This window comes from Oryzias melastigma, linkage group LG16, assembly GCF_002922805.2.
Source record: "Oryzias melastigma strain HK-1 linkage group LG16, ASM292280v2, whole genome shotgun sequence".
Lineage (NCBI taxonomy): Eukaryota > Metazoa > Chordata > Actinopteri > Beloniformes > Adrianichthyidae > Oryzias > Oryzias melastigma.
The window spans coordinates 19,778,064-19,791,598 of record NC_050527.1 but is presented as its reverse complement, the minus strand read 5'-3'; the positions used below and the strand labels follow the sequence as shown (position 1 = coordinate 19,791,598).

The 13,535-nt window shown below is 39.8% G+C and overlaps 1 protein-coding gene across 2 annotated transcripts in view; it reads left to right on the top strand.

Moving 5' to 3' along the window:
• The first annotated feature begins 4,510 nt into the window (after positions 1-4,510).
• The window catches only part of si:dkey-122a22.2, a 37,143-nt gene continuing 28,118 nt past the window's right edge, over positions 4,511-13,535 (top strand). Inside the window, exons 1-7 of one of the 2 annotated variants that reach the window (XR_002918735.2) lie at positions 4,511-4,705; positions 4,781-4,943; positions 5,058-5,129; positions 5,206-5,282; positions 6,647-6,747; positions 7,668-7,784; positions 11,555-11,629. Coding sequence is in view for 1 of the 2 variants with exons in the window: in XM_024267354.2 (XP_024123122.1) it covers positions 4,649-4,705; positions 4,781-4,943; positions 5,058-5,129; positions 5,206-5,282; positions 6,647-6,747; positions 7,668-7,784; positions 11,555-11,629 (662 nt within the window). In the remaining variant the exon portion in view is untranslated. The remainder of the gene's footprint in view (positions 4,706-4,780; positions 4,944-5,057; positions 5,130-5,205; positions 5,283-6,646; positions 6,748-7,667; positions 7,785-11,554; positions 11,630-13,535) is intronic. The other variant, XM_024267354.2, reaches the window with a different exon arrangement.

The window sequence follows — 13,535 nt, the reverse complement described above, 5'->3', positions numbered from 1 at the left end:
TTTTTGTATCAAGGTACCGAGCTCCACTGTAGCATGCTAGCAAGGTTTTTTGTTGCGAGCTAGCGAGCTCTACTGTAGCATGCTAGCAAGGTTTTTTGTAGCAAACTAGCGAGCTCCGCTGTAGCGAGCTGGCAAAGTCCACTGCAGCATGCTGGCGAGGACCTCTGTAGCATGCTAGCAAGGTTTTTTTATCAATCTAGCGAGCTCTACTGTAGCATGCTAGCAAGGTTTTTTTTTTATCAATCTAGCGAGCTCTACTGTAGCATGCTAGCAAGGTTTTTTTTTTATCAATCTAGCAAGCTCTACTGTAGCATGCTAGCAAGGTTTTTTGTAGTGAGCTAGCGAGCTCTACTGTAGCATGCTAGCAAGGTTTTTTGTAGCGAGCTAACGAGCTCTACTGTAGCATGCTAGCAAGGTTTTTTGTAGTGAGCTAGCGAGGTCCACTGTAGCATGCTAGCAAGGTTTTTTGTAGCGAGCTAGCGAGCTCTACTGTAGCATGCTAGCAAGGTTTTTTGTAGCGAGCTAGTGAGCTCCGCTGTAGCGAGCTGGCGAGCTCCTCTGTAGAAAGCTCCACTGTAGCGACAACGTTAAGCCAATTAATAAAAGTTGAAAGACGCTGATGTTAGGGAAACGAGGATGGCAATGACTAATGCTGTTTTTAATGAGCTGGTCTGCAGTCTGTATGGAGTTTTCTAAATACACACAAACAAGCACCACCATCCACTTCAAGCCTTTGAATGGAAGACCTTGCATATTTCAGCATGAATGCAGCAAACTACCTTCTGACAAATTAAAGCAGCAAAAGCAGTAAAGGTGTTGCAGACTGAATAAAAAACTGTTTTACTGAAACAAGTCTGACATCCTGTAGATGAAATCAAAACGGAAACATGCTCATTTATTAGGGCATTTCCATTAGCTTTACTCCATCTCTGTCTGAAGAATTTAGGAAAACAGATCAATTACTTTTTTTTTGTTTATAAAAATCAGCTTTAAAACAGGAGCCTTCTCTTTAGTCTCTACATTTCCCATCTACAATTTATTTTCCTTGTCAGCTCAGAAACTTGAGTTAAAACAGAACATTTAAAGCTGAAGGAGCTCCTCTGTGATCCGTCTTTGAGACACCTGAAGCTTGTAAAACAGTCGTCTTCTGTCTGCGGCTGTTTCCAGGTGTTCCACTGCAGAGCTGTTTCAGTGAAACGTCACTCATCATTCATTCAGATGGATTTAATAAAGGCAAGCTGTGAGATATGAATGCTCCAGCACGCACTGGCGATGGCCTTTGGTGATACAGACAGCCTCTTGCGGAAATATCACCCAGTTAACCTCTTCTATCCATGACCGAGCAGATAAAGCAAACAGGAAATGCAGGAAACAGGCTTTATCCCTCTGCTAAACTATCCCAAACGCGATTTGATTTCTTCTACATTTGGAAAGTCTCCTGCATGTGCAATCATATTTCATTTTTTCAAAGAAATAGATGTCAGAAAATAAGATAAAGCAGCTAACAGGAGCGGCACAGCGAGAGAAAAAGCTGCGAGTGATCAGGGAGAAACGACGCCAGAAACGTCAAAATAATAAGTTGTTATTTGGGCTCAGATTTTGCTCCGCTAGCTGTTTTCAGTGGGTGTCCGGTTGAATATGTGTTATTTTGGAGTGATGCCATGCAAGTAGCAGAAAACTGAAAGTTCCTGCTGAATGTCAGAGCTGTGTTGGAGGACTAAGCCTCCAGACATAGCAAAAACAGCCATGATGGTGTCAGACTGACCTGGCACTTTGTTTTGTTTTGTTCTCTGGATGCTGGCAGTGCTTATGGCCTCAGGGCAGATGCTCCTCATGAGAGAAATTATCATATCAAAATGTTAAAGCAGCTCAGTCTAAAGGACACAAACAAATCCTGTTGTTCTCAATGTAAAGGGCATCCCATGACTGTAAACCTCTGGTCTTTGAATGATCTTTATAAATGAGTTTGCTTGAATAAATTGTTACAAAATTGTGTAAAAAATGTCTCTGTTTCTACTTTTTGAAGACAGATCATAGTTTTAATACATATATGAAGAAGAAACCCGAACAACAACGCACACACTCTTGAAGAGGCCATGTCCTGGTTCCTATGTTGCATGAAACTGCATGTAAAATGTAGTATTTGGATTAATGTTATCATATTTTAACCTTTTAACACAAGAGCTCCAGTGTTTATGTTCCTTGATTTACTGTATTTTTTTAAATTTGTTAACATGATCAACGTGAGCCTCTTTTCTCCTTCAGAATCTGCTGGAAATATCGTGTTAACGGTTGAAAAGTTACAGATTTTGTGTTTAAACCTCACCGATGACACCTCAAAGGGTTTAAGAGTTAACTGTTTAATGAACAAATAGAAAAAAATGCTTTTTGTCAGATTTCCAGCCAGTGAATTCATATTTGAATATTTGATGTGAGCTAAAATGAAGCTCTTTTGAAATACCACACAGAACCTGCACTGAGAAACAGCCAATGAGATCTTTACTCTCCAACTCCTGATTTTTTAATAAAGACGAGAGAGCCAGCTGTCATGAGATTTAACCACTTGCAGTGAAATGAGTAAATGAATGAGTGAACAAACAAATAAATAATATCAGCGTTCACAGCTGGCCTGACACTGACTCAATCGGTGATATTTATCATCTAGCTCCACTCAGATGCTTTAATTATTGCAGTGAATCCCTGAACTCACCAGCTATCTAAACAATGCTGAGCCTCTGCTTTGACTACAGAACAACTGGATCCTACAGTCAGCTTTTGTTCCCTCTAAAGCAGGGGTTCCCAAAGTTTTTCTTGTGAAGGCCACATAACTGTTTCTTTTCTGATGTGGGGCCAAAACAGCTAGCATGTAGTTGAAATATTAGCTAAACTCCAGAATCATCCTTAAAAACAGAAAAAAGCCTAAATTAGCCAAAACAGCTAGCATAAAGCTAAAATATTACCCACACTCCAAATTAGACTTAAAAACAAAAGAAAAGCCCAATTTAACCAAAACAGCTATCAAAAAGCTGAAATATTAGCTACACTCCAAATTAGTCTTACAAAATGGAAAAAAAAAAATCAAAATTATCCAAAACAGCTAGCATGTAGCAAAAAATATTAGCTCACTTCCAAATTAGTCTAAAAATCTGTTAAATTGTCTAATTTAGTTAAAAGAGCTATGGATGTGATTTACAGCATTCACACAATTAAACCAATAGAGTCTATTCTCTCCCGTCAGAGTTCAAACTGCAGAAGGATTGAATAAAAAGTCACATTTTATGTGGGTCTCGATCAGCTAGATTGAGAAAAAATAAAGAAATAATATATATATGTGCGTCTGATAGTGTTTGGGGGCTGGGCCAAATGTGGAGGAGTAGGTCGTATTGGGGACCCCTGCTCTAAAGCCAGAACATGCCAGACTGACAACAAAACACAGTCTTCCACCTTTTCACACATTTACACAAAGGGACTTTGATTAATCTCAACCATTTATAAATAAGGAGTTTCCTACAGACTCAATTTGAAACAACTCAAAGTGTAAGTGTTTATCAAAACTGTTAAGGATTCAAATCAACACTTTTCACAGTCAGCAACAAACAGGACATTGAGAATCAATATGTGTGCATGTGTGTAGTAGAAGCAGTAGTTCTACAATTAGCCTTTTTTTATTGATCACCAGACTTTGACTGACTGCTCAAAGAGATGCATGGGGACTGCAGAGACACAACACTTTCTGATTCCACTCTCCAGTTCCTTCAATTGTTTGGTATTAACCTCCACATTCTACTAGTAAATAAGTTTCACTCAGCATGAGGAGATATTTAACAACAATCGTCCTGCCTTTGCTGGATGACAGTGTGCTGTCATGCCAGCCACACAGGTTAAAGGGAAACAATGCCCCCTACAGGCATGAAGCGGAACTGCTACTATTGCTATTTCAGGAAAAACATCAAGACTTTCCTACACATCATTTAGATTTTTCTAGAGATAATTAAACTTTAAGCATTTTTCTAAATAATACTAATCGACAATGTCACAAATAAATAAATGATATGTCCAATTTAGAAATAAAAAAAATAACTTTTACTTGAACAATTCAAACAGAGGACATTAATACAAATAACGAGTTGGCAGTGTAAGACGTACATTCTTACTCTTATAGTTGAAGAGCATGTGATGAACATTAAAGACCAAACTCATCTTTTTAAGCAGGACAGCATCAATGACTGACAAATTATTATTTGCTCCACGTAAATCAGTTCATATACTCCAATGATTGAATATAGAGAGAGAAAATAAATTATTTGAAATAGAAATTCACCAGAACAACCAATAACCAAAAATCACAACATCATATTTTCTACTTGTTGATTTTAAATGTATTGATTTTAAATTGTTGATTTTAAACGTAACCAATGTTACAAATATGGATAAAATAATACTTGTGTTTTTTTCCCTTCTCAAACACCATAAAACCAGCAAATACATGATTTAAACTGTTTATAGACAGCAGTCATAGAAACTTGGAGCCGTGGGAAGGTTTTGCTCGAGAGGATTGTCCCTCACAAGCTTCCGTAGGTCTTCCCGGAAGTCCCGTGGAGCTCTTCATTCATTTCTCTGTCAAGTTTATTCTCGGCTTCATTTGAAAATGCGCAGGAGAGCTGACGCTCAGCCCGCAGGCAGCGAACCGGGGGCCGGTAAAAAGGTGAAGCCGCGCGGACGGACGGAACCTGCTCGTTTGTGGTTTCAATGTTAACGTCTGCTCACGTCCACGGTTTAGGACCCCGCGGAAAAGCAGCACAGACGAACCGGAGCCACCGGCGGGCTGTCGTACAGCTCCGTGCTCTTGAACTTCGGGAAATGTTTGCTCCTCCTCATCATCATCCCGCCCTTCCTCAACTATGCATCCCTGCAGAGAGAGGAGCAGATGCTGCTGCCCCAAGGTTGTCCAGTCGTCTCTATGACACATACATATGGGAGAACAAATCTCATGATCCTGACACTATGAAGGTGTTAGTTACAAGGCTTTAGTGTTGTGTTTCCTTTTTTGTGTGCAGATGGGCGAGTTGTTGATGTTGGTTTGGGTCAGAAAATGCATCTTCTGTGTAAAGGACGAGGAAAACCTGTTGGTAAGAAACACTCTCCCTTTATTTAAAAAACACACCTGTGTCAGGATTTATAATTTAGTGTGTTTGCCTTTCAAAGTTGTTCTAGATGCTCCAGCAGGAATGTCTTCAGATATTTGGCTTCATGTCCAGGAGAGTGTGTCTTCAGTCACACAGGTAAGAAGCAGACATGTTGTTCTGCAGGTGAGTGTCAGCTGGACTGTCTGGTTTTTCTCCTTCTTCTAGTTCCTCATGAGGCTCTTTGGTTAAAACAAAATATTTTAATACATTTTAAAAAGTAACTGTAAAGGAAGAAGTGAGTAAGTAGTAAAGTTGAAAAAAGTGAATTAACTTAAACTTTCTTAAACTGATTCACAAATAGCTGAAGGACGGGATGAATCATTCCACCAGGATCCTAACAATGGTTGTCGTAATTCTCTATCAATCCTTTGTAGTTTATCAACGTCATCCTGACACAACTGGACTTCATTTTGAGCTTCATTTATCACAGAAAATACATTTATTGTCAGTAAGCAACACCAGAACTAGAAAAGTTGCATTACCTGCAATAATGTTTGTGTGAATACTTTTTGCTGAAAGTAGTCGCTGAAAATTTACTCGCACAACTTCCTTAAACTGCTAAAGGGATTTGCTGAAAATGCAAAAGCTATTTGCAAAATGATAAATTTGCTAAACAACTGGAAATTTTATTAAAGAACTTTGAAAGAGTGCTAAAGTTAACCTAAATTTCTGAAAAATGTATAGTAAAATTGCTCAACAATCTCTATTCCAATTTTGCAAAAATATTTAATGAGTTGCTTAAAAATGAGCTAAACTCCAAATTAGCCCCCAAAAAACTTCAGTAGATTCCAAATTAGCCAAAAAAGCTAGCTAGTTGGTTACATACCAGCTAAACTAAAAAATAACCTGAAATTCCTCAGTAAACTATATTATTCAAAAACAGTAGCCTGTTGCTAAAATGGAAGCTAACCTCTAAAGCCTAAACAAACTCAGTAGATAATAAATCAGCCAAAAAGCTAGCTTGTTGCTTAAATACCAGCTGAACTCCAAAATTGCCTGAAATTCCTCAATAAACTAAATTAGTCATAACCCTTGACATTCCAAATAGATAAATAGTTCCCTCAAATTGATAATTTGTGGTCACAAATTGATATTTATGCACACAAATTAGCATTTTGTTGGCACTAGATTCTAATTTGTGTGAACAATTTAGTCTTTTTTTGTCTTCAATTGATCATTTTGGGTCCACAAATTACTAATTGTTTTCCTCAAAATACACATTTGTTGCCTCATGTGATTATTAGAGGGAACACTTTGTTTCTTTACTTCGAGTATCACGTCAGGGCTCTGTAGGACTGTCTTTGCAGTTCTGCCACAATCTGATGAGAGTTGAACTTGAACAGAACAGATTCGTTGCTGGACTTTAGTCTCTCTGGCTTTTGCATCTTCTCAAAATGCTTGTGTTTTTCCCACTGACAGACTGTCATATGAGGATTGATGTTTGTGCTGTTCTTCATCAGGTTTGCACCTATGACAGAGTGGGGCTGGGTTTCAGCAAGCGGGCCTTTCCAAATGAAACGACTGGAACCGAGAAGGTTTGGGGACTGTCCACCACAGGACGGTGAGGATTTTTACCTAGCTGCCAGTCAACTTTGCAAAAAGTTTTGATGTTGTTTTTTTGTGGATGAAATGCAGACATGCTAGCACGGAAAATAAAATAACTATTTTTTTATAAATAATTTGTTTTTTTGTATGCCAAAGTTAATATATGATCAGATATATCATCTTTTGCGCTGCTTTTGTCCTTCAGAATCTACTGGAATTATGTTGACCGTGTATACAATTAAATGATAGTAAATCAAAGAACAGAAACACCGGAGCTCCGGTGTTAAAGGGTTGAGGGTCTGTTCAGAGACGACAGAAGGACTCGTTTCTCTTTCTAGCAGCACTGTCTCCGCCTCCCTCCAGTAAACGCAGGTCTTAATTCTGGAAAAAGAAAAATGACACCGTATCTGTCATCCTTTGCTGAAGACATCTCCGAGCTTGGACCGCTTCATGATTGGGCTGTAATCCCTCTGTCTCCGACAACAGACATTTGCAGCATCTTAAATCTGCCTGGCAGGCGTGGCTCGCTGACGGTCAGCAGTCTGGGTATCTTGGCATTTGGCCCAGAAAACAGCAGCTCGAGATGAAAGTAATCAATTCCTCAGGCTGTGATATCCACAGGAGCTTGATGGCTGCCTGACCTTAACCTTGCATGTCCGGTGAATGTTTCATTGGTCGGGTTTGATTCAAAGCCCTCATCTGCCTTTCATCAAATGATGATGCTCAGGCATGATATATGTTTGCTTCTGATGAAGACGAGCCAGCAGACCTCTTCTTCCCCTGTGGTGTTGTGTTCCTCTGTGGTTCTTTTCAGTGATAACTCTTTAGTGGTTCCACTTGTCAGCAGTGTTAATGAGCATCTCTGTGCGCGCTGCCACCTGGCTTGATGTATGACCCTGGCCTGGTTTGGAGCTGATGAGTGCTGCTGCTTTTCAGGATGGTGGATGATCTTCATCGGCTCCTGCGGGCGGCTAACATATCCACGCCGTTCATCCTGGTCGGCTCCGAGCTCGGCGCCCTCAACAGCCGCTTCTACAGCCACATCCATGATGTGTAAGTGTCACACCATGGAAGACTGTTTTTACATGGAGGGAGAAGGTTTTTCTCAGAGATCTATGGAATCATTTCTGTGAGTAATGTGTCATTGTGTGAAATAGAAAGGCAGCAAATAAAGACAAATGGGAACATTTTTGGCTTCACTACAAAAACTGACAATGAATTGTTGAATCTGTTTTATTAAAGAGCATATGGCAGGGGTAAGAAACCTGCAGCTCCAGATCCACATGTGTCTCTTTTATCTCTCCATGGTGGCTCCTTGTTCAAACATAAAATAATTCATGGAGACTGCTGATCCAGCCATGTCGGCCATCAGAGTCAGCAGCTCTGATAATGTCTGTCTAACCAAAACTACCTAGAGAAAACAAATAAACAAAGCCTGAAAACTTAAGACTACCAAGATCCAAACTAAAATAACTAAACCCAGCAGAGTAAGACTGCTGAGGACAAAGAGGAGAAAAGAACAAAAAGATGAAAATACAATAGCATTTTTTTTAAAGTAAGATTTACTTAGCATATATTTAATTTAGATTAGTTACATGTATAAATTGATGGCTGAGGTGCACATCTTTTATTTTGAAAATAAGTTTAAAAAAAATCACCTTTTGAGAGATGCTGCGTTCTTTTTATATTTTTGCTTTTGTTCGTGCCAAAAAAAGGCTAAATTCATATTTGTTATTAAAAAAAACTGGATCATGAATGGAAATCCAAATTTCTAGGTTTTGATCAACAGAAAACAAGCCCAAATGGCTCTTCTATTGTTAAAGGTTGCCGACCCGTACTCTATGTCATGCAAAATCAAGTTTTTTGAGCTTTTAAGTGTTTTGCAATGTTTATTCCTCACAAAAAATAACCCCAAAGCCGTAACCAAGGTGTTGAATCTTGGGAAAGGGTGATGCAGAGAGGAGGAACTCAGGTTTCCAAGACAACAGGCTCTGCTGATGCACCTTCAGGGGATTGTTTGGTTCAGTCTGAGGGAGTGTGCCCTTGGCTCAGGAGTTCCTGATTGGAGATGCAGCAGCAGACAGCTTCTGCCTGAAGGTCTAGGTGCTGCTTTATGACGGAATATTTACTGATTAGGTCTATTTCCATGGCGCTATGTTAGCTTGGCAAAAGGCTTTCATTTTATATCCACATCAAAAGTTTGGATATTTTTTGTTTTTGTGGGCAGAATGAAGATATGCTAGCAAGGAGCGAAAGGTGGAGCCTCAAGAGATTGAAGCGTCTTCCCTCTGGGTGGGAAAAGAGTTCACTAAAGTAACTCGTGTCTCATAAATCATTGTTTTTTTGTGTTCCTTAAGGTAATATATGGTCAAATATATGAATATAGTTAACTCTGAAAGACTTAAGAAAATCATGGTGTGGGCCCTTTAAAGCTGTTTAGCTAACTCACAAAACTGCAGTTCTTCTGAATTGTAGAGAGCGGGAACATCTTCAGCATTCTTTGATAACATGGAATATCGTTCATTCCCTTTTCCTCCTTCAAGGCTCCAGAGCTGCTTGAGCTCTCTCCTCCCCCCGTCCCCTGCTCTCCCTTCTGTGCCTTTTTAGCCTCATGGAAAAGAACTGGGACCAGAACAAGCACCTACAATTCCTGGAGACTCGCATTAATCTCGTTCTACTCGTGCTACAGTTGCAGGAGAAACCACTTTAACTTTGACCTTGGTGTTTGCAGGATTGACCCATCAAGCTGCTGTGTTCAATACCAGAGTTAACAAATCTGGCTCGGCAGCTTTTATCCACTGTGCCTCTGGCCAAACTCCCACAGCAGCTTTCTCAGGGTGAACAGCACCACCATGTAAAAAGATTCTAACTGTCCAGTTAAAAAACAGGAAAGACCTGCAAAACTTTTTCACATCTTCTCTTCAGGTGACTTTTCTTTGGACGATTGGAATCATTTACCTGTAAAATTCTAAATCCGTACTAACTCATGGTGGTAGCAGCTGGATGACTCGGTTGGGTGTTAGACCAGAACCCAGAGTTCGTGCAATGAGCTTCTTCCAGTGTTGAAGACCCTTCACGCTGCTGCCTAACTGGGTCTGAAAATAGTCCTGTGCCTTAAAAATCCAGGGTTGTATCAAATACAGGCTGCCATAAAACTCTGCCAAACCACTTGTGCAAATCAGTGAAAACTGATGCAGTCTCAGGTTTTTAACAAAATCGGTGAAAACTAATGTACTGTGGCGACCCCTGACAGGATAAACTGAACTACAACAACAGTATGTTATATGAGTAAATAATCATTTCATTAGAAGTAACAGGAACCCACAATGATATTGAGACTGTTTATTCACAGAGTAAAAACATAACCTTATCAGAACTGTTGTAAAATATTGGATTGTAGTTTTGCCAAAGTTCCTATGAAAAGCATCCTATAGCATGTATGTCTGTCAGTTATGAAAATGAAGGTAATGCTTAGTGCTGGGTTAATACAATTGATTTGAATCAATTTAAGCTTAACAGATCAATAATCAATTAACAAAGGATATAAATTGATTTAGCACATAAAGCTAAAGTTCGCTAGCTTGATGCTAACTTTTAGAATTTCCCATAGGATGGCTAATGCTAAAGTTTGGCTGACTTAAACATGGATTACTGACTAAATGAACATCTTTATAAACTCACAGGCATGAATTTTCTAAAATATTTTAAGGAAATACTTTTTTAAAGTAAACATTTGTGGTCTGAAACATGGTTTTGTGCCCATTCTTTCTACTTCTGGAGTAAGGTGTAATGCTATAACCCGATCGCCACCTAGTGTCCAAACTGAAACGTCCTCCAGGAGAAGCAGAACAATGTTTATAATGTTAATGATCTGAACATTTTAGTTAGAACTTCTCCTTTAGAGAATCCATGTAACACTGGATGATATTAACAATCTCATTATTTCACTGATACATTTACAGTATGTGAACTGGATCAGATTAATATGAATGTATTCAATACATATAGTAGATTTTTAATATATTTCTAAACAAATGTGTATAAATGTGTAAACTCAAAATTCAATTGACTTGCACAATCGAAAGAATCGGGAAAAAAAAATCAGAATAAAAAGTATCCAGGGTCTTATGAATCAAATCGTTTCTGGAAATTAAAATTGATACCCAGTAACACATAGGACAGTCAAACCGCTACTTGTTAAAACATGCTCAAGGGCTTTTTTGTTTTCACACCACCACTAAAAAACATCAAATTGGTGTGATTTTAAATCTAAAATGCCAGAAATCATAAACCAAAACTGTCCGAAATTGGATAAAATGTTCAAATGTGGCATAAAGTGAAAACTTTTCCAACCTTTGTAATCCTTTCAGTTAAACTACAAGTGCCAAGCTTGCTATTCAGATTTTTGTTCTCTTCTCACTGTTATTTAACTTTCCACTTCTGTCACTGGAAAACCAGAAGACAGATCTGAGTGTTGTCACCGTGAAAGCTGTAAGGTCCTCCTGTTAGAGTCCTAATGAATCCTTTAACAGTGGTTCCAGTTCTTAGAATCTCTTAAACAGGTTGTAGCTCACAGTCTCCTGTCTTCACCTGCCTCAGAGACAGCAGTGACGAGCATGAAAAGCCACAGCGAGGCAGGTGTAGTCTGTTATGCATCAGGATTAAGGAGGAAAATGAATTTGCTCTGTGTTGATGATGCTCTCCCATGTAAAGGTGTTTCCTGGAAAAATGTACAGAGACACAGCAAGGACATCCGTCTTGCACTCGTGTAAAAGTGGAGGTGTTACTTAATCTGAGCGCTTGTGCTTCCTCTTCGTCCTCAGGCAAGTGTCAGACCTTGTGCTGATCGATCCCATCCCAGAGGACGTGTTTGAGGAGGAGCAGTGGAACGAGTACTGGTGAGTTTCAGAGAGGAAGGACACGGCGTGGGAGGAGAAGGAGGAGGAGGAGGAGGAGGCTCGCAGGTGAAGGAGGTTAGGAAGAAGAAAAAAATGAAAATCACAGACGATGAAGAGGCAATAAAGAGAGGTGCAGAAGAAAAGTGAACCCAGAGGAGAGAGGAGCTCTGATTGGATAGACGATGAGGAGGAGAGGGAGCGTGGAGGTATGAAGCCAAACTACCAATCCAATGCTGTTGACTCTGAGAGCAGTTCAACATTCTTGCCGGATGGGAGTCATTTCCATCAACAGCAGTTAAAGCATATTGCAGTATTCTGCCGTCATCAGAAGGAAACAGCCGGTAGAGCTGGGCGACATGGCCAAAAAAATCTAAGCTCCAATTTTTTTCATTCCAAATTCGATTTTTGATTTATTTTCTCCCTCCTTTTACTTTCTTTAACAAAGGTTACAAATGACAGAATATGTTTAACAACTATTTTATTTTAACATCTTCTTTGGAAATTTGCTCAAAGTCCAACTACATAAATACAAGCTGTGAAAATGTTTGTAGAACAACGCAGCCGGTGTTTTATGAGCTACCGCTAATTCAAGCTTCTCATAAAGAGAAATACTACAACCATTCAGCAGAACACTTTTGGTACCAACAACAAAACTGATTTTGCTGTGTGTGGTTTGATGTTTGAAGTCACAACTCCAGTGACCAAAACCTAGTTTTTAACTCATCAGTCAAGTTGGCCAGTAGATTAAAAAAATAAATCTAAATATATTTTTACTGGACAAATTATTATTATTTTTTTCAGCTCAACACCCGATCTGTAATGTTACAAAGACGCTGCTAATAGCTGTATAAAGATGACACGGGACTCGGTCTGCTATCGTTAGCAACAACTTTATTTCTGTAACCTCAGACCCCCAGCACTCCGTGCTACAGCAAAGCATCATGGGACATGTAGTCCTCGTACTACACCTCCTCCTTTTAGCTTGAGTCGTACTTTCTTTTAAGTAAACACATGAAAACACTCTTAAACTTCAAGTATTTCTTTTTAACCCAAAAATGCTGTTTTCTTTAAAATAACAGAACTTATACTGAACCTTTTTGTTCTTTTACATCGACACCTACAACTTATATTTAGAATTGCACTCATGCATTGTAGTCTATTAAGTCCTTTTCACAGATCCAATCTATCAGGAAGTTTAACCAATCGGCCCGACCTCGTAACAGACTCGGTGGGTCGAAGATGACTTCTGTTTCTCCTTAAAGTACCTCTGTCAGTCTCTACCAGATAAGATCTGGGAGTACTTGCAGGTCTGATGACTGCGCCGGTAGTTGCTTCAGTAGTAATCCAAACCTTCTGTCCAGATGTGAGTTGTGGCAAAGGTCTTGATCTGTGTCTCCTGTTGTAGTGTTTTGCCTGCAGACGCCTTCCCTCCTCATCCTTCCTTCAAAAAGTGTGAAGGTCGGGCCACTCAGGATCCATTTTAGATGTTGGTTAGGGTAGGGAAGTGCGCAGGTTTCTCCCCATCAACAGCTGGGCTGGCGAGAACCCATGCTCCAGCGGAGTGGCTCTGTATGCCAGCAGTGCTTTGCTTTGGTCCATTTCTTTTCTCCATAAGTCCTTCATAGTCCGCACAGCGCGTTCAGCCCCCCCGTTGGCTTGAGGGTAAAGTGGGCTGCTGGTGATGTGCGTGAACTGGTACTCTTCTGCAAACTTTTTGAATAACTCAGATGAAAATTGTGGGCCGTTATCAGACACCACTGTCTCTGCTGTTCCATGTCTTGCAAAGATCTCTTTAACACTAGAATCCCTGAGCCTGCACAAATTTGCACAGGGAAGAGTCCCCCCCCCCCTCTAGTCCGAGAGCCCATTGTTGTGTCATGGTGGGTCACTGATGAGCCATTAACTT